Here is a 21,841-nt window from a genome sequence, read left to right as displayed (position 1 = left end):
GGACGTTTTCCTTTATGACATAATTTGTAATCAAGGTATGATTAATTATGTGTATATGTAATTCTGTGTGATTAGTTAGGTATTTAGTAAATAAATAAATAAACCCAATTTTGTATTGTTGATTCAACTTGTTCACCAGGGTTCGTGAAGATAACCAAGAATTTACAACTTTCAGATGAGACTGAAATAAGGTGACGGTTAATATTGACTGCTATTGATGTAAAATGTTACTAGGTCTTTAAGAGTTTATTCGAAAGCTACCTGCTCTATAAATATTATTTTGTGGTTCCCCGACTCTCTAGTTAATTACATGATTAGCTCAATCAGGTAATGCTATTACAGAGAAATGATGTTATAGAATAGCATGTCACTTAATCCGGCATAGCCAAACACACAACTGTTGATTTAGTTGCAATATCCTTGCCTGTGAAGCCCTTTTTGTGCAAAGCAATGATGACATCGATCATCATGTCACCAGAATAAGACCATCAAAATGTATTGGAAAGGAGCATCAAGCTCATCACGTGCACTTTCACCACCCTGTGAAGTTCATAACTTATTTCATCTGTAGCCTAATAAACTGCATGGGTTCCCAAGTCATAGTGGGAGGACCAATCAACATATCATCACATGACTCCACGTTTAACTTTGATATGATGGTTATTATATAAATACTTGCGCATAAAGGAGTTTCCACTGCCATTTATCACTTATTCATTTTTACTGACACAAAAAGACCCCACCATGTAAAACAAACCAACAAATTGTCTGTCTTCATTTATAAAATTGTAAAAGCATATCCTGTTTCCATCAGCCCGGTCATTACTTTGGAAATGGTTGGATCAATATCCACCTTCATGATATGGATGAAGCCTGATTTGGAATGTCTGAGTAGTTCTATCTGATGGCATAATACTCCCCTCTGATAATGATACATTTGCTCCATTGTTTCCATGTCAGTTGGTTTCCCACTCTGATGATTTATATCTGACAGGGGGGCTTGAAATAAATAGCATGGTCTCATTTGACAGATTGTGGCTCGGTATGTTGATGTAAACTATTTATTGATAATGTATTTTCCTATTCAGATTATACATCTGCATAGACTCAAACAGTATTTTAAAGTTGATTAAAAATATATATATAAATTGTACACTTCTATTTTCACAATTTGAATTATTATTAATCATAAACTCCTATAGCAACAATACACTGCAGCTTTGACATCAAGAAGAGAACGGGCTGATGGGTGGTGGTGCTACTCTATAGGTAAGGCTGTTCAATATGAATGTTCAATACACACAATAGGTTGATCAGTAGCCAGTTAGCTAGCTGCTACAGTCCAATATGAATGTTCAATACACACAATAGGTTGATCAGTAGCCAGTTAGCTAGCTGTACAGTCCAATATCAATGTTCAATACACACAATAGGTTGACTGTTGACCAATAAGAATGTTCAATACACATAGTAGGACTGTTGACCAATATGAATGTTCATAATGAGGGAGAAATAAAGGTGGGCTCTCCTGTCAACATGGGACTCCTGCTGCAGGTAGCCTAGCGGTTAATAGTGTTGGGCCAGTAACTGAAACGTTTCTGGTTTGAATCCCAGAGACGACTAGGTGAAAAATCTGTCAATGTGCCCTTGAGGGCAGCAGGAGCCTCATGTTTCTCACATTCTTCTCTGCAGATCCTCTATAGCTCTGTCAGGTTGGATGGGGAGCGTCGCTACAAAGCTATTTTCAGGTCTTTCCAGAGATGTTAGATCGGGTTCAAATCCGGGCTCTGGTTGGGCCACTCCAGGACATTCAGAGACATCTCCCAAAGCCACTTCTGTGTTGTCTTGGCTGTGTGCTTAGGGTCGTTGTCCTATTGGAAGGTTAACCTTTGCCCCAGTCTGAGGTCCTGAGTGCTCTGGAGCAAGTTTTCAAAATGGTCTTTCTGTATTTTGCTCTGTTCATCTTTCCCTTGATCCTGATGAGTCTCCCAGTCCAGTCCATGCCACTGAAAATATCCCCACCATGCTTCACCGTAGGAATGGTGCCAGGTTTCCTCCAGACGTGACCCTTGGCATTCAGGCCAAAGAGTTAAATCTTGGTTTCATCAGACCAGATAATTTTGTTACTCCTGGTCTGAGAGTCCTTTGGGTGCCTTTGGGTAAACTCCAAGCTGGCTTTCATGTGCCTTTTACTGAGGAGTGGCTTTCATCTGGCAATTCTACCATAAAGTCCTGCTTGGTGGAGTGATGCAGAGATAGTTGTCCTTCTGGAAGGTTCTCCCATTTCCACAGAGGAGCTCTGTCAGAGTGACCATTGGGTTCTTTATAGCGCATGGCTTTACGCGAATGGTATGGTCACATCTAATAAAAACGAATGTGAAAATGAACAGAGAAAATGTATATTAACACACTACCTATTCATAGATGTATTTATTCATCATCTACATATTCATATTAAGCTTCTACGTCTGTGTACAGGAACGTATTATTTGTAAGAAGCAATAGAAAATATATCAGTTTATTGTTAAATTACGTTCTTTCTAATACAACGTGTCGTAACTATTGTTTCCAAACTGCGTTACCCACTCCAGCCAGCAGATGGCGATGGCGTCTTTCAGGTGATGCTTCTTGCGTGACGTATAATGGACTGGACGGGACGCTTCTTCAGGAACAACAAGGCGCCAACTCTTTCAACCACCTCGGTAGCCTACTTGACAATAAAACTAAAAGATTGATTCTTTGGACCATGTTATTGTACATGAGCTAATCTCAGTGTTTCAGACACATTTCGGTTGACGTATCTACTGGTGAACTTTAACCTCATGTGCTTGTTCAATTTGCAAACTTGTTAAAAATTGATACTGAGGTTAGCACTAGGCTAGTCGCTAATGCTAGCTAGCTAACATCCCTGACCATGAGCTCACTGAACTACTCCTCCCTTGCTAATGAAGAGGAGGTCTGCTTTACGGAGAAAGAATATTTCAGAGTGAAAAAGGAGGAAGAGGAGGCTGTTATAGTTAAAGAAGAGAAAGAACCTTTTAGAGAGGAAGAGGATGCTATCTTAATAAACGTGAAGGAGGAAGACGTTTTGAGAGTGAAAAAGGAGGAGACAGAAGATCCGATTGACACCAGTGAGTACTGTCTTAAAAACAGGGACACAAACTATGCAGTTGTTGAACTAATGTGGGGGTTTTAATGGGCATTCTTACTGTAGGAATTGTTAAATGGTCGATCTGCCATTGGTTCATATACTTTTGGGACTTTTCAATTAGATGTATTGAATTCTCCATGTGGTCGACATTAAAGTTCCCCTCATCTAGTATAACAGTCTTTTTTTAAATTCAATATTGGTGCATATGTTCTACTTAAAATATAAAAAGGCACCCATTTTGTGGAACAACCCTTTTACATTTGCATCACAAATATTTTTTTAGGAAATCAAGATGAAAGTGGCCATTTTAGGCTCTTTTTAGACATATTCATGCCTCTTGTAAGACTCTGATTGCAATACAAGATCATAAGTTTACCATCTGTTTGATGTTCTCATTCACACAGGAGAGAGACATGACTGTGGTGGATCCTCTGCGGAGCCTCAACAACATCCTGATGCTGACGAGGCAGAGAAGAGTCTCTCCAGATCAGAACACCAGATGGTACAGCTTGGTCTGGTCTAGCATACAGCTTGCTTTATCGGCTTGGGCTGGGTTTCTGTAGAGCACTTTATGACAACAGTGACATCAGCATCCATAATGATGTGCGTTTGTGTCCCCTCTTTATGGTTACCAGGACAACGCTAGCCCTTCCTCCCTCCCGGAGTCCATGTGTCGTGCCTCTCCCGGTCCCACCTTACTGCTGGGTATGAAGAGGTTGTCTGTGCTGCTGGTGGACTTCAGGAAAACAACGGGGCTGAGTGGAACTGTGAGAGGAGGAGAAGAGATGAAAGGATCAGATTTGACTCATCAAAGTAAGTGCTGTAGTTTAGTTTGAACAAATAAAAATAGATCTGCCCTCTATCTGTTACCAGGACAACCAGTGGAGTTATGTTAGTTGACAGGAAGATAGACTGGTGGATATGGATGTTATGAATATCATAACACTGAAAAAGGATTCTGCCAATGAAAAGAGAGAAACCAATATACCATATAAAACCTTGATGAAAGTTAGCTTTAGAGAGAACATTTCAAGATGATCCAATGTAAGGTGCTTGTTTTACAAAAACTTATCCTTAAAACATTATGGATATTACATTGCCTGTCCCAGTCAACCCCCCTATCTTTACAAGACTGTTGAACAGGCAAACTAAACTCTAGACACTGTTAATTAATGAACTAATACTGAGGAAAGCTGTGATCAGGCTTATAGGGAAGGACATTCAATAAACACAGCACTTAAAAATGACTGATTGGCTGAGAGAAATTGATGATGATAAAAATATTGTTTGTGCAGTTTTGTTAGACTTCAGTGCGGCTTTTGTAATGGTTTTCTTCATCTGAAGGAGAGGTGCACCAAAGCGCAGCGTGGTGGTTATTCATATTCTTTAATTTATAAAGAAACTACACATGAGATAACTAACAAAAACAACAAATGTGAGAACCTAAAACAGTCCCATCTGGTGCAAACACAAAGACAGGAACAATCACCCACAAACACACAGTGAAACCCAGGCTACCTAAGTATGATTCTCAATCAGAGACAACTAATGACACCTGCCTCTGATTGAGAACCATACTAGGCCGAAACATAGAAATACCCAAATGATAGAAAAACAAACATAGACTGCCTACCCAACTCACGCCCTGACCATACTAAATAAATACAAAACAAAGGAAGTAAAGAACGTGACAGCTTTTGACATTATCGATCATAGTCTGCTGCTGAAAAAACGTATGGCTTTACACCCCCTGCTATATTGTGGATAAAGAGTAAAAAAATAAAAGCGAACCTTTATTTAACTAGGCAAGTCGGTTAAGAACAAATTCTTATTTTCAATGACGGCCTTGTTCAGGGGCAGAATGACAGAGTTTTACCTTGTCATCTCGGGGATAAGATCCAGCAACCTTTTGGTTACTGGCCTCCCGCTCTAACCACTAGGCTACCTGCCGCCCCAGAGCTACCTGTCTAACAGAACACAGAGAGTGTTCTTTAATGGAAGCCTGTACAGCACAATCAAGGTAGAATCAGGAATTCCCCAGGGCAGCTGTTTGGCACCTACCTTTTTCAATCTTTGCCAACGACATTTGAGTAAAGCCAGTGTGTCTGTATGCGGATGACTCAACACTGTACACGTCAGCTACCACGGAAACCGAAATGACAACAACACTTAACAAAGAGCTGCAGTGAGTTTCAGAATGGGTGTCAAGGTATAAGTTAGTCCTAAATATTTCAGATTACCTTAAATTACATGGCCTACTATGCTAATTCTGTAGCGGTATTGTTAGAGGGGGGTAAAGAAATATTTTGTTGGAGCGCCAGGCATGTATTAACCCTAGTTATTAAAGTTAGTTATTACCTATTATAACATTATTATTAAATATTATTACAACTGAAAGGATGAGAGTAGAATAGAGTAGCGCTTCCAGACACATTCTAAACATGATGGAGTCTTAAAGGAGGACTGTAGCATCTAATGATGAAACATTATGGAGTCTTAAAGGAGGACTGTAGCATCTAATGATGAAACATTATGGAGTCTTAAAGGATGACTGAAGCATCTAATGATGAAACATTATGGAGTCTTAACCTGTATGGGAACGGGGTTCTGCCGCCAACAGCCAATGAAATTGCAGGGCGCCAAATACAAATCAACAGAAATCTCATAAATCAAATTTCTCAAACATTCAAGCATTAGGCACCATTTTAAACATAAAGTCTCGTTAATCCAGCCACAGTGTCTGATTTCAAAAATGCTTCACAGCGAAAGCTCCACAAACGATTATGTTAGGTCACCACCAAGTCACAGAAAAACCCTGCCATTTTTCCAGCCAAAGAGGAGTCACAAAAAGCACAAGTAGAGATAAAAATGTATCACTAACCTTTGATCTTCATCAGATGACACTCACAGGACTTCATGTTACACAATACATGTATGTTTTGTTCGATAAAGTGCATATTAATATCCAAAAATCTCATTTTACATTGGCGTGTTATGTTCAGTAGTTATAAAACATGCAGTGATTTTGCAGAGAGCCACATCAATTTACAGAAATACTCATTATAAATGTTGATGAAAATACAAGTGTTATGCATGGAACTTAAGATAAACTTCTCCTTAACTTCTTGCGTCGAGCAATCCCGGATCCGGGATTCTATTTATAGCCTCAAGCTCATTAGCATAATGCAACGTTAACTATTCATGAAAATCGCAAATGAAATAAATATATTTGCTCTCAAGCTTAGACTTTTGTTAACAACAGTGTCATCTCAGATTTTCAAAATATGCTTTTCAACCATAGCAAATCAAGTATTTGTGTAAGAGTATTGATACAGTGCCTTGCGAAAGTATTCGGCCCCCTTGAGCTTTGCGACCTTTTGCCACATTTCAGGCTTCAAACATAAAGATATAAAACTGTATTTTTTTGTGAAGAATCAACAACAAGTGGGACACAATCATGAAGTGGAACGACATTTATTGGATAGTTAAAACTTTTTTAACAAATCAAAAACTGAAAAATTGGGCGTGCAAAATTATTTGATTATAATTATTTTATCATGTGGAGGTTTCTTTCAGTCTCTATTTTTTCTTTTAAACACTGTCTTTGGCAGGAGAAAGACCAGACTCAGAGGAACCAGAGCCAGGGTTGTCCAAACCAGCAAGAAGACACCAGTGCTCTGACTGTGGAAAGGGTTGTAACAGGTTAGGGGCCCTGAAAGCCCATGAGCTAGTACATGCAGGGGAGAAGCCTTACCACTGCTCCCACTGTGGCAAGTGTTTTAAGCAGTTAGGGAATCTGAAAGGCCATGAAAGAATACACACAGGGGAGAAGCCTTACCACTGCTCCCAGTGTGGCAAGTGTTTCAACCATTCAGGGAATCTGAAAGACCACGAAAGAATACACACAGGGGAGAAGCCTTACCACTGCTCCCGGTGTGGAAAGTGTTTTAAGCGGTTAGGGAGCCTGCAACGACACAGGCTAGTACACACAGGGAAGAAGCCTTACCACTGCTCCCAGTGTGGAAAGTGTTTTAAGCGGTTAGGGAGCCTGAAAGCCCATGAGCTAGTACATACAGGGGAGAAGCCTTACCACTGCTCCCAGTGTGGAAGGAGTTTTTACCATAAAAACAGCCTGAACCAACATGAGAAAATACACAGATGCATTACCACTCCTCCCGGAGTGCAAAGCTTTTGCCCATTTAGGAAGCCTGAAAGAGCATGACACAGAGGAGAAGGCTTACAAAAGCTTAGACTTTGGGAAAACATATTACTCATAATCACTTAAACGTCATTAGAGAATCCACACAGGAGAGAGAAATTACTACTCTTAGCGTGTATATTGATATTTCACATCTCATTTTTCTTACAATTCATCAGAGAACATACACAGTGCTCCCATTGTCTTATATTGTTGCCTATAATGTGTTGACCTGTTTTTACCAGATGAAATTGCTTCTTCCAATTATTGATAAACATGTACCTGTTAAGAAACTGACTGTTAGATATGTTAAGGCTCCATGGATTGATGAGGAATTTAAAAACTGTATGTTTGAAAGAGTTGGGGCAAAAGGAGTGGCTAATAAGTCTGGCTGGCTTACATGCTGCAAATTGAGAAATTATGTGACCAAACTCAACAAAAATAATCAACTTTATTATGAAGCCAAGATCAATGATATAAAGAATGATGGAAAAAAACATAATGAAAGAAAAGCAGTGCAAGTATTGAATTTTGTAAAGTTAGTGTGGGAGAGGCGGAAAAATTGTTATCGATCAATAATGACAAACCTCCTGGCATTGACAACTTAGATGGAAAGCTACTGAGGACAGTAGCTGACTCTATAGCCACTCCTATCTGACATATTTTTAATATGAGCCTAGAGGAAGGTCTTTGTTCTCAGGCCTGGAGGGAAGCCAAATTAATCCACTACCCAAGAGTGGTAAAGCGGCATTTACTGGTTCTAACAGCAGACCTATAAGCTTGCTGCCAGCTCTTAGCAAACTGTTGGAAAAAAATGTGTTTTACCAAATACAATGCTATTTCTCTGTAAACAAATGAACAACAGACTTTCAGCATGCTTACAGAGAACGGCACTCAACATATACTGCACTGACACAAATGACTGATGATTGGTTGAGTGAAATTGATAACAAGAAGATTGTGGGAGCTCTATTGTTAGATTTCAGTGCAGCCTTTGATATTATTGACCATAACCTGTTGTTTACGAATGTTTGTGCTATGGCTTTTCAAACTCTGCCATAATGTGGATTCAGAGCTATCTATCTAATAGAACTCAGAGGGGTTTTAATGGAAGCTTCTCTAATGTCAAACATATGAAGTGTGATGTACCGCAGGGCAGCTCTCTAGGCCCTCTACTCTTTTCTATTTTTACCAATGGCCTGCCACTGGCATTAAACAAAGCATGTGTGTCCATGTATGCTGATGATTCAACTATATAAGCACCAGCAACCACAGCTAAGCAACCACAGCTAATGAAGTCACTGAAACCCTTAACAAAGAGTTGCAGTCTGTTTTGGAATGCGTGGCCAGTAATAAACTGGTCCTGAACATCTTTAAAACTAAGAGCATTGTATTTGGTACAAATCATTCCTTAAGTTCTAGACCTCAGCTGAATCTGGTAATGAATTGTGTGGCTGTTCAACAAGTTGAGGAGACTAAATTACTTGGCATAACCTTAGATTGTAAATTGTCATGGTCAAAACATATAGATTCAATGGTTGTAAAGATGGGGAGAGGTCTAGCCATAATAAAGAGATGCTCTGCTTTTTTGACACTACTCTCCACAAAGCAAGTTCTGCAGGCTCTAGTTTAGTCTAATCTTGATTATTGTCCAGTCGTGTGGTCCAGTGCTGCAAGGAAATACCTAGTAAAGCTGCAGCTGGCCCAGAACAGAGCGGCTGCCACGCCCTGGCCATAGAGAAGCTTTTATTCTCTATTTTGGTTAGGCCAGGGTGTGACTAGGGTGGGCATTCTATGTTCCTTTTTATGTGTTTTTGTATTTCTTTGTTTTTGGCCGAGTGTGGTTCCCAATCAGGGACAGCTGTCTATTGTTGTCTCTAATTGTGAATCATACTTAGGCAGCCTTTTTCCACCTGTGTTTTTTGGGTAGTTGTTTTCTGTATAGTTGATTTGCCTTACAGAACTGTTCGTTCTTCTCTTTGTTATTTTGTTCGAATGTTTTTTGATTAAATAAAAATCATGAACACTTACCACGCTGCGCTTTGGTCCATGCCTTCCGACGAGAGACGTGACAATTGTGTCATGTTTTGTGTTGACCGCAGGAGGGGTAGCTGCTGCTTTTGCAACAGCTAATGGGGATCCTAGTAAAATACAAAATTCCAAACTCTGTTGTTCTCTCTGAGCTCAGAAATAAAGAATCTTGGTTTGACTTGGACTCCAGCAGATCCTTATATTATAATATCCACTACAACTCACCCACAGATTGCTGTTTCATGATTGTCTCAATGAAGAGTTCCTCATTCCACTTTCCTGTGGGTATTTACAAGCCTCCCACTGGTTGAATAAACATTGTTTCCACGTCAAATTAAAAAACATGCTTAACATCGATGAACCTTCTATCTTCATCCCTAAACTAGCAACATTAACTATTGTCTATTGTTATTCTCAATGACATTCCTGGCCTTATGAAATCCTAGCTAAATACAATGTTCCCACCCGTTTTCATGTCTTTGGTTATGCAAACATTTGTTTATTCGATTATATTTCTCATTAAGATGAATATAGTTTTAATTCTGCATGGGTCACGCATTGCTTTGGTCATGTGGTCCCTTATGGGTCAATGATTGTAATTAGAATATAGCAATTATGCTCTCTCCTCAATCACTTACAGTTTCTTTGGAAAGTATTCAGACCACTTGACTTTTAGGTTTAGGTCATCAGTAAAAGGGGACATCTTAAATATTACAATGACCCTTTCAAAGACAGACATCCAGACATCCAGTATTCAGACATTTTTATTTATTTTCCCATGATGTCAAGTAAAGAGGCACTGAGTTTCAAGGTAGGTCTTGAAATACATTCACAGGTGCTCTTCCAATTGACTCAAATTATGTCAATTAGCCTATCAGAAGCTATAGACATAATTTTCTGGAATTTTCCAAGGCTGTTTAAAGGCACAGTCAATTTAGTGTATGTAAACTTCTGACCCACTGGGATTGTGAAATAATCTGTCTGTAAACAATTGTTGGAAAAATGACTTGTGTCGTTAACACAGATGTCCTAACCGACTTGCCAAAACTATAGTTTGTTAACAAGACATTTGTAGAGTGGTTGAAAAATGAGTTTTAATGACTCCAACCTAAGTGTATGTAATCTTTAGCTTCAACTGTAAATACTGTATCCTTCACTATCTATTCTTCACTATATATTGCATCTTAGCTGCTGTGTTTCTGCTCATCCATGTTTTCTACTTCTATATTTCCCATTCCTTTACTGGATTATGTGTATTAGGTTTAGTTGTGGAATTTGTTAGATATTATCTGTTTGATACTGCTGTACTGTCGGATCTAGAAGCATAAGCATTTCACTACACTCACAATAACATCTGCTAACCATGTGTATGTGACCAATAACACCTGCTAACCATGTGTATGTGACCAATACCATCTGCTAACCATGTGTATGTGACCAATAACATCTGCTAACCATGTGTATGTGACCAATAACATCTGCTAAACATGTGTATGTGACCAATAACATCTGCTAACCATGTGTATGTGACCAATAACATCTGCTAACCATGTGTATGTGACCAATAACATCTGCTAACCATGTGTATGTGACCAGTAACATCTTCTAACCATGTGTATGTGACCAATAACATCTGCATGTCACCAATAACATCTGCTAACCATGTGTATGTGACCAATAACATCTGCTAACCATGTGTATGTGACCAATAACATCTGCTAACCATGTGTATGTGACCAGTAACATCTTCTAACCATGTGTATGTGACCAATAACATCTGCATGTCACCAATAACATCTGCTAACCATGTGTATGTGACCAATAACATTTGCTAACCATATGTATGTGACCAATAACATTTGATTTGATCAAAACTAATCCATGTGATGTTTGATCAATGTGGAAAACGGATTGGATTTGTAAAAATCCATCTACATAAGGTATTTTTTATTAATTTTCACACAACTGGTAACCAGCTACTGGTGACATTTTGTGTTTCACCCAACTGGCAACCTAAATCCAATGACAGGTCGACATTTTGTGTTGATTTCATGTTGAATTCACTTTCGTCAACTAATCAAAGAAATGTAAATAGAAACTAGATGTTGAACTGATGTCTGTGCCCAGTGGGCTGGTTTGAATAAGCAGCAGGTGTTGGATCAATATCCACATTAGTAGCTACATTTCCATGCAATTTGCGACAGATTTTCATGTGAATATTCTCAAATCTGCATAAAACAATATACGCATTTTCCCACCGGAAACGTTTGCATCAAACAGATTTATTGCGGATAAAATTCTGCGTGATAAAGTAGTGCACGGAAAACATGTTTTGCTGTTGAATTCCCATGTACTGAATGAAATGAAATCAAATACTTATGTCATGCAATAAAATGCAAATTAATTAGTTAAAAATCATACAATGTGATTTTCTGGATTTTTGTTTTAGATTCCGTCTCTCACAGTTGAAGTGTACCTACGGTGAGTAGAGTGGGGACCTCTGAGGGATGATCCTGTCTAGACTTGGCATCAGAGAGTATATGAGCTCTATGGTTGTTGACTATATCCCCAAAGTGAGAGACTAACAAGTCATTGAAATAGAACGGAAGGTTACCTAACAGAACCCTGATTCTATGATATTCACCAGGTTAACTAACAGAACCCTGGTTCTATGATATTCACCAGGTTACCTAACAGAACCCTGATTCTATGATATCCACCAGGTTACCTAACAGAACCCTGATTCTATGATATTCACCAGGTTACCTAACAGAACCCTGATTCTATGATATTCACCAGGTTACCTAACAGAACCCTGATTCTATGATATTCACCAGGTTACCTAACAGAACCCTGATGCTATAATATTCACCAGGTTACCTAACAGAACCCTGATTCTATGATATTCACCAGGTTACCTAACAGAACCCTGGTTCTATGATATTCACCAGGTTACCTTTCACACATGGAAGACAAACGTACTTAGATGTGAAGACGGGAGAGACTATGGCCCTATATAGGAAGTGGAGTCGTCTGCTATTAGCTGTTGCTTGACAGATATTGTTTGATTGGATCTCCCTAGACTCCGCCCCTAACGAGGCTTATAATATCATAGAACAGGGGTTATGTTAGGTAACCTTAAGTTACATGTCCTACTATGCTAATTTCTCTGTATTAAATTGCCCATAACTTTAACACTAGCAGAGATCCTGGAACTAATATACCCTTAAAGTATATTATATTCAACAATATATTTAAAAAATTGAAACATTTATATTTTCTATATTAATAAATGAATGTAAGAATGTATGAATGAAATCAAAATACAAGTGAAATGCTTACAGTGAAATACTTACTGACAAGCCATTAATTAACCAACAATGCAGTTTATAAGCCCTTAATTAACCAACAATGCAGTTTTAAGAAAAATAAGTGTTATGTATGAAAATACAAATAATTTGTATTAAAGAACAGCAGTAAAATAACAGCAGCGAGGCTGTATACAAGGTATTACCGGTACAGAGTCAATGTGGAGGCTGTATACAAGGTATTACCGGTACAGAGTCAATGTGGAGGCTGTATACAAGGTATTACCGGTACAGAGTCAATGTGGAGGCTGTATACAAGGTATTACCGGTACAGAGTCAATGTGGAGGCTATATACAGGAGGTACCAGTACAGAGTCAATGTGGAGGCTGTATACAAGGTATTACCGGTACAGAGTCAATGTGGAGGCTATATACAGGGGGTACCAGTACAGAGTCAATGTGGAGGCTGTATACAAGGTATTACTGGTACAGAGTCAATGTGGAGGCTATATACAGGAGGTACCGGTACAGAGTCAATGTGGAGCCTATATACAGGAGGTACCGGTACAGAGTCAATGTGGAGCCTATATACAGGAGGTACCGGTACAGAGTCAATGTGGAGGGTATATACAGGAGGTACCGGAACAGAGTCAATGTGGAGGGTATATACAGGAGGTACCGGAACAGAGTCAATGTGGAGGCTATATACAGGAGGTACCAGTACAGAGTCAATGTGGAGGCTATATACAGGAGGTACCGGAACAGAGTCAATGTGGAGGCTATATACAGGAGGTACCGTAACAGAGTCAATGTGGAGGCTATATACAGGAGGTACCAGTACAGAGTCAATGTGGAGCTTATATACCAGAGGTACCGTAACAGAGTCAATGTGCGGGGACACAGGTGAGTCGAGGAAAAATACTACTCCTATTACAGAGCAAGTGGTAAAGATTCATATGACATCCATTGTTGGAGGACTGTAGCATCTAATGATGAAACATGTAGCATCTCCACAGAGGAGCTCTGTCATGATTGTAGCAGGTTGCTAACAAGTTACTTATATTAGCTGTGTTGACTATGACGTTACTTTAGCTAATATGGTGACAACGATGTAGGCTGTGTGTAGCAGATATGAAATGGTTTGGTTTGGAAAGGTTTTAACACCTGGTCACCTACAGCTGATGTGTTGTGCATTGACGTCCACAAGCGAAGGGAAAAGGTGAGCGAATTGATGTGAGAGGAAATACAACGTGGCAGTTGTGAAAGTGAACTGTGTTTACGCATCATCAGGGGTGAATTCATTCAGCCGATTCTGTTGCATTTGCTCTATTGGTACAGTGTAGTACCTATTGTTTCCAAACTGCGTTACCCACTCCAGCCAGCAGATGGCGATGTGCGTCTTTCAGGTGATGATTCTTGCGTGACGTATAATGGACACTTCTTCAGGAACAACAAGGCGCCAACTCTTTCAACCACCTCGGTAGCCTGCTTGACAATAAAACTAAAAGATTTATTCTTTGGACCATGTTATTGTACATTAGCAAATCTCAGTGTTTTATACAAATTTCGGTTGACGTATCTACTGGTGAACCTTAACCTAATGTGCTTGTTCAATTTGCAAACTTGTTAAAGATTGATACTGAGGTTAGCACTAGGCTAGTCGCTAATGCTAGCTAGCTAACATCCCTGACCATGAGCTCACTGAACTACTCCTCCCTTGCTAATGAAGAGGAGGTCTGCTTTACGGAGAAAGAATATTTCAGAATGAAAAAGGAGGAAGAGGAGGCTGTTATAGTGAAAGAAGAGAAAGAACATTTTAGAGAGGAAGAGGATGCTATCTTAATAAACGTGAAGGAGGAAGACGTTTTGAGAGTGAAAAAGGAGGAGACAGAAGATCCGATTGACACCAGTGAGTACTGTCTTAAAAACAGGGACACAAACTATGCAGTTGTTGAACTAATGTGGGGTTTTTAATGAGCATTCTTACTGTAGGAATTGTTAAATGGTCGATCTGCCATTGGTTCATATACTTTTGGGACTTTTCAATTAGATGTATTGAATTCTCCATGTGGTCGACATTAAAGTTCCCCTCATCTAGTATAACAGTCTTTTAAAATTCAATATTGGTGCATATGTTCTACTTAAAATATAAAAAGGCACCCATTTTGTGGAACAACCCTTTTACATTTGCATCACAAATATTTTTTTATGAAATCAAGATGAAAGTGGCCATTTTAGGCTCTTTTTAGACATATTCATGCCTCTTGTAAGAATCTGTGATTGCAATAGAAGATCATAAGTTTACCATCTGTTTGATGTTCTCATTCACACAGGAGAGAGACATGACTATGGTGGATCCTCTGCGGAGCCTCAACAACATCCTGATGCTGACGAGGCAGAGAAGAGTCTCTCCAGATCAGAACACCAGATGGTACAGCTTGGTCTGGTCTAGCATACAGCTTGCTTTATCGGCTTGGGCTGGGTTTCTGTAGAGCACTTTATGACAACAGTGACATCAGCATCCATAATGATGTGCGTCTGTGTCCCCTCTTTATGGTTACCAGGACAACGCTAGCCCTTCCTCCCTCCCGGAGTCCATGTGTCGTGCCTCTCCTGGTAGCACCTTACTGCTGGGTATGAAGAGGTTGTCTGTGCTGCTGGTGGACTTCAAGAAAACAACGGGGCTGAGTGGAACTGTGAGAGGAGGGGAAGAGATGAAAGGATCAGATTTGACTCATCAAAGTAAGTGCTGTAGTTTAGTTTGAACAAATACAATAGATCTGCCCACTGGTATCTGTTACCAGGACAACCAGTGGAGTTCTGTTAGTTGACAGGAAGATAGAGTGGTGGATATGGATGTCATGAATATCATAACACTGAAAAAGGATTCTGACAATGAAAAGAGAGAAACCAATAGACCATATAAAACCTTGATGAAAGTTAGCTTTAGAGAGAAAATTTCAAGATGATCCAATGTAAGGTGCTTGTTTTACAAAAACTTATCCTATAAACATGGATATTACATTGCCTGTCCCAGTCAACCCCCATATCTTTACAAGACTGTTGAACAGGCAAACTAAACTCTAGACACTGTTAATTAATGAACTAATACTGAGGAAAGCTGTGATCAGGCTTATAGGGAAGGACATTCAATAAACACAGCACTTAAAAATGACTGATTGGCTGAGAGAAATTGATGATGATAAAAATATTGTTTAGGCTGTTTTGTTAGACTTCAGTGCGGCTTTTGACATTATCGATCGTAGTCTGCTGCTGAAAAAACGTATGGCTTTACACCCCCTGCTATATTGTGGATAAAGAGTAAAAAAATAAAAGCGAACCTTTATTTAACTAGGCAAGTCGGTTAAGAACAAATTCTTATTTTCAATGACGGCCTAGGACTGCCTTGTTCAGGGGCAGAACGACAGAGTTTTACCATGTCATCTCGGGGATAAGATCCAGCAACCTTTTGGTTACTGGCCTACCGCTCTAACCACTAGGCTACCTGCCGCCCCCAGAGCTACCTGTCTAACAGAACACAGAGAGTGTTCTTTAATGGAAGCCTGTACAACACAATCAAGGTAGAATCAGGAATTCCCCGGGGCAGCTGTTTGGCACCTACCTTTTTCAATCTTTACCAACGACATGCCAACGACATTTGAGTAAAGCCAGTGTGTGTCTGTATGCGGATGACTCAACACTGTACACGTCAGCTACCACGGAAACTGAAATGGCAGCAACACTTACAAAGAGTTGCAGTGAGTTTCAGAATGGGTGGCAAGGAATAAGTTAGTCCTAAATATTTCAGATTGCCTTAAATTACATGGCCTACTATGCTAATTCTGTAGCGGTATTGTTAGAGGGGGGTAAAGAAATATTTTGTTGGAGCACCAGGCAGGTATTAACCCTAGTTATTAAAGTTAGTTATTACCTGTTATAACATTATTATTAAATATTATTAAAACTGAAAGGATGAGAGTAGAATAGAGTAGCACTTCCAGACACATTCTAAACATGGAGTCTTAAAGGAGGACTGTAGCATCTAATGATGAAACATTATGGAGTCTTAAAGGAGGACTGTAGCATCTAATGATGAAACATTATGGAGTCTTAAAGGAGGACTGTAGCATCTAATGATGAAACATTATGGAGTCTTAAAGGAGGACTGTAGCATCTAATGATGAAACATTATGGGGTCTTAAAGGAGGACTGTAGCATCTAATGATGAAACATTATGGAGTCTTAACCTGTATGGGAACGGGGTTCTGCCGCCAACAGCCAATGAAATTGCAGGGCGCCAAATACAAATCAACAGAAATCTCATTATCAAATTTCTCAAACATTCAAGTATTAGGCACTATTTTAAAGATAAAAGTCTTGTTAATCCAGCCACAGTGTCTGATTTCAAAAATGCTTCACAGCGAAAGCTCCAAGAACGATTATGTTAGGTCACCACCAAGTCACAGAAATACCCAGCCAATTTTCCAGCCAAAGAGGAGTCACAAAAAGCACAAATAGAGATAAAAATGTATCACTAACCTTTGATGATCTTCATCAGATGACACTCACAGGACTTCATGTTACACAATACATGTGTGTTTTGTTCGATAAAGTGCATATTAATATCCCAAAATCTCATTTTACATTGGCGTGTTATGTTCAGTAGTTCCAAAACATGCAGTGATTTTGCAGAGAGCCACATCAATTTACAGAAATACTCATTATAAATGTTGATGAAAATACAAGTGTTATGCATGGAACTTTAGATAAACTTCTCCTTAATGCAACCGCTGTGTCAGATTTTTTTTTAACTTTACGGAAAAAGCATACCATGCAATAATCTGAGTACGGAGCTCAGAGCCTAAACCAGTCAAAGAAATATCCACCATGTTGCTCGGTCAACATTAGTCAGAAATAGCATTATAAATATTCACTTACCTTTGATGATCTTAATCAGAATGCACTCCCAGGAATCCCAGTTCCACAATAAATGTTTGATTTGTTCGATAAAGTTCATCATTTATGTCCATATACCTCCTTTTGTTAGCGTTTGGTAAACAAATCGAAACGCGCGTGCAACTTCCTGCGGAAAGATCGGATGAAAATTCCAAAAAGTTATATTACTGGTCGTATAAACATATAAAACGATATATAGAATCAATCTTTAGGATGTTTTTATCATAAAAGTTTAATAATGTTCCAACCAGAGAATTCCATTGTCTGTAACTCTCTCATGACCGCGCGTCACGAGACCAAGGCACTTTGCCAGACCTCTGACTCATTCCCCTCTCATTCAGCCCCCCCTCACAGTAGAAGCATCAAACAAAGTTCTAAAGAAGGTTGACATCTAGTGGAAGCATTAGGAAGTGCAACATAACCAATATCCCACTGTCTCTTCAATAGGGGCTGAGTTGAAAAACTACAAACCTCGGATTTTCCACTTCCTGTTTAACAAAATATGGAAAAGGTGAAGGGGTCTGAATACTTAACGAATGCACTGTCTGTGTGTATACTGAACCAAAATATAAACAGCAATTTCAATGATTTACAGCTCATATAAGTCATTCATTGTAAATAAATAAATTAGGCCCTCATCTATGGACTTTACATGACTGGGCAGGGGAGCAGCCATTGGTGGGCCCTGGAGGGCATAAGCCCACCCATTGCGGAGCCAGGCCCAGCCAATCAGGATTAGTTTTTCCCCACAAAAGGGCTTCATTACAAATAGAAATAAAACTCGGGTGGCTGGTCTCAGAGGATGTGGAGGTCCTGGGCTGGCGTTGTTCGTTATATGTGGTCTGTGGTTGTGAGGCCAGTTGGATGTACTGCCAAATTCTCTACAATGACGTTGGAGGCGGCTTCGGGCAGAGAATTGAACATTCAATTATCTGGTAACCGCTCTAGTGGTTATTCCTGCAGTCAACATGCCAATTGCACGCTCCCTCAAAACTTGAGACATCTGTGGCATTGTGTTGTGTGACAAAACTGCACATTTTAGTAGCCTTTTATTTTCCCCAGCACAAGGTGCACCTGTGTAATAATCAAGCTGTTCAATCAGCTTCTTGATTTGCCACACCTGTCAGGTGGATGGATTATCTTGGCAGAAAATATGTGTTAACTAACAGGGATGTAAAACATTCTGCAATCTTTTTTTTCAGCTCATTAAACATCCAACACTTTACATGTTGCGTTTATAATTTGTTTATTGCAGTTACTATCAGTTTTAGGAACATCTTTCCAAATATTTCACCTTATTTTTTACTTTACCCAAAATATGACATCAGTGATAATCAAAATGTTGAAAATCTGTGAACGTCTAAATAAGAAATTGGGCCATTTAAACAGCAGGTGTCGAACCCTTTCGACAACGGGGAAATGTTACTGATGTGCTTTGTGTCTTCGACTTAAAAACAAGTCAGTAGAACGTGGAATGAAGCCTCTAGTGTAATGTGGGACCGGATGGCAGCTATTTAAGTCACTGGTCTGGCAGAATGCCAGTCATTATATCGCCTTGCGTTCCATTACTCTGTAGACTAAAAGAATGCTCCGGTTGGAACGTTATTGGATATATATGATAATAACATCCTGAAGATTGATTCTCTACTTAGTAGAGTACCAGTTTATTCGACCTGGAATATAATTTTTGAAGTTTTTGTCCGAGTTCGCCTGGACCAGTGCCTATTTTTGGACATGTGAACTAAACGTGGTAGCTAATTGGACACTAGTAATGGACATTATGGAACAAAACAATGATTTATTGTGGAACTCGGACTCCTTGCACTGCATTCTGATGAAAGATCATCAAAGGTAAGGGAATATTTATGATGTATTTTCGTATTTCTGTTGACTCCAACATGGCGGAGAAATATATTTACTTCTGAGCATTGTCTCAGATTATTGAATGGTATGCTTTTTTCATAACGTTTAAAAGAAAATGTGACACAGCGGTTGCATTAAGAACCAGTGTATCTTTAATTATATGTAAAACATGTGTCTTTCGTCAAAGTTTATGATGAGTATTTGCATATACTCCAGAATGTTATGAAGAGTGATCAGATGAATTACAAAGTCCCTCTTTGCCATGCAAATGAACTGACCCCCCCCCCCCCCCAACACTGGAAGCTTCAAAAGGAGGGTGGTGCTTGGAATCATTGTTCTTCCTCTGTCACCCATGGTTACCTGCAAGGAAACACGTGCAGTCATCATTACTTTGCACAAAAAGGGCTTCACAGGCAAGGATATAGCTGCCAGTAAGATTGCACCTAAATCAACCATTTATCGGTTCATCAAGAACTTCAAGGAGAGCGGTTCAATTGTTGTGAAGAAGGCTGCAGGGCACCCTGTTACGGTTTTCTTTAGGTGAAAGAGAGTCGGACCAAAATGCAGCGTGGTATTCCTGATACATGTTTAATGACGACGAAAAAACGAACAATACAAAAACAACAAACGTAACGTGAAAACCTATACAGCCTATCTGGTGACAACAAACACAGAGACAGGAACAATCACCCACGACACACTCAAAGAATATGGCTGCCTAAATATGGTTCCCAATCAGAGACAACGATAAACACCTGCCTCTGATTGAGAACCACTTCAGGCAACCATAGACTTACCTAGAAAACCCCACTAAGCCACAATCCCAATCCTACACTAAGATTGTTAAAACTGGTCTTAGGTTATTGAGGGATCTGATTAGGATTTACCCTCGTAGCAAGTTTTATCATGTGGAGGTTTCTTTCGGCCTCTATTTTTCTTTTAAACACTGTCTTTGGCAGGAGAAAGACCAGACTCAGAGGAACCAGAGCCAGGGATGTCCAAACCAGCAAGAAGACACCAGTGCTCTTACTGTGGCAAGTGTTTTAAGCGGTTAGGGAACCTGAAACGGCACGGGCTAGTACACACAGGGGAGAAGCCATACCACTGCTCCCAGTGTGGAAAGTGTTTCAGCCGGTCAGGGCATCTGAAAAAACATGAAAGAATACACACAGGGGAGAAGCCTTTCTACTGCTCCCAGTGTGGAAAGTGTTTCAGCCGGTCAGGGCATCTGAAAAAACATGAAAGAATACACACAGTGGAGAAGCCTTTCTACTGCTCCCAGTGTGGCAAGCGTTTCAGCCAGTCAGGGCATCTGAAAAACCATGAGAGAAGACACACAGGAGAGAAGCCTTACCACTGCTCCCAGTGTGGCAAGTGTTTCACCCAGTCAGGGGATCTGAAAAAACATGAAAGAATACACACAGGGGAGAAGCCTTTCTACTGCTCCCAGTGTGGCAAGCGTTTCAGCCAGTCAAGGGATCTGAAAAACCATGAGAGAAGACACACAGGGGAGAAGCCTTTCTACTGCTCCCAGTGTGGCAAGCATTTCAGCCAGTCAGGGGATCTGAAAAACCATGAGAGAAGACACACAGGGGAGAAGCCTTACCACTGCTCCAGGTGTGGCAAGTGTTTCACCCAGTCAGGGGATCTGAAAAAACACGAAAGAATACACACAGGGGAGAAGCCTTACCACTGCTCCCAGTGTGGCAAGTGTTTCAGCCAGTCAGGGGATCTGAAAAAACATGATAGAATACACACAGGGGAGAAGCCTTACCACTGCTCCCACTGCGGAAAGGGTTTTAACCGGTTAGGGACCCTGAAACAGCATGAGAGAATACACACAGGGGAGAAGCCTTACCACTGCTCCCAGTGTGGCAAGTGTTTCACCCAGTCAGGGGATCTGAAAAAACATGAAAGAATACACACAGGGGAGAAGCCTTACCACTGCTCCCAGTGTGGCAAGTGTTTTAACCGGTCAGGGAGCCTGAAACAACATGAGAGAATACACGCAGCAGAGAAGCCTTAACACTGCTCCCAGTGTGGAAAAAAAATAAATTAAAAAAATATAAAGTAAATAATCAACTTTATTATGAAGCCAAGATCAATGATATAAAGAATGATGGAAAAAAAACTTGTAAAAAAACATAATGAAAGAAAAGCAGTGCAAGTTTTGAATTTTGTAAAGTTAGTGTGGGAGAGGTGGAAAAATTGTTATCGATCAATAATGACAAACCTCCTGGCATTGACAACTTAGATGGAAAGCTACTGAGGACAGTAGCTGACTCTATAGCCACTCCTATCTGACATATTTTTAATATGAGCCTAGAGGAAGGT

General features: G+C 39.8%; 2 protein-coding genes across 2 annotated transcripts; both read left to right on the top strand.

Moving 5' to 3' along the window:
• The first annotated feature begins 3,792 nt into the window (after positions 1 to 3,792).
• On the top strand, positions 3,793 to 7,833 carry LOC116366897 (gastrula zinc finger protein XlCGF7.1-like). The gene is made up of 2 exons (XM_031818765.1): positions 3,793 to 3,964; positions 6,763 to 7,833. Exons 1-2 carry the CDS (start codon positions 3,820 to 3,822, stop codon positions 7,371 to 7,373), a joined length of 756 nt encoding a protein of 251 aa, XP_031674625.1. The 5' UTR covers positions 3,793 to 3,819; the 3' UTR covers positions 7,374 to 7,833.
• Positions 7,834 to 15,387: 7,554 nt separating this feature from the next.
• LOC109877493 (gastrula zinc finger protein XlCGF17.1-like) lies at positions 15,388 to 21,533 on the top strand. The gene is made up of 2 exons (XM_031818764.1): positions 15,388 to 15,430; positions 20,467 to 21,533. The coding sequence occupies exons 1-2, from the start codon at positions 15,403 to 15,405 to the stop codon at positions 21,531 to 21,533; spliced, it is 1,095 nt and encodes a 364-aa protein (XP_031674624.1). The 5' UTR covers positions 15,388 to 15,402.
• The last annotated feature ends 308 nt before the right edge of the window (positions 21,534 to 21,841 follow it).

The sequence above is a fragment of the Oncorhynchus kisutch genome, unplaced genomic scaffold (assembly GCF_002021735.2).
Source record: "Oncorhynchus kisutch isolate 150728-3 unplaced genomic scaffold, Okis_V2 scaffold1612, whole genome shotgun sequence".
Lineage (NCBI taxonomy): Eukaryota > Metazoa > Chordata > Actinopteri > Salmoniformes > Salmonidae > Oncorhynchus > Oncorhynchus kisutch.
Note: the sequence above shows the minus strand (reverse complement) of the source record. Positions and strands in the feature narration are given on the sequence as shown.

Bases quoted from the DNA above. Each gene is read 5' to 3' on its own strand.
- LOC116366897 (XM_031818765.1), top strand. From the start codon at position 3,820: ATGTGTCGTGCCTCTCCCGGTCCCACCTTACTGCTGGGTATGAAGAGG. The intron at 3,965-6,762 runs GTAAGTGCTGTA...TGTCTTTGGCAG, and splicing joins ATCAGATTTGACTCATCAAA to GAGAAAGACCAGACTCAGAG.
- LOC109877493 (XM_031818764.1), top strand. From the start codon at position 15,403: ATGAAAGGATCAGATTTGACTCATCAAA. The intron at 15,431-20,466 runs GTAAGTGCTGTA...TGTCTTTGGCAG, and splicing joins ATCAGATTTGACTCATCAAA to GAGAAAGACCAGACTCAGAG.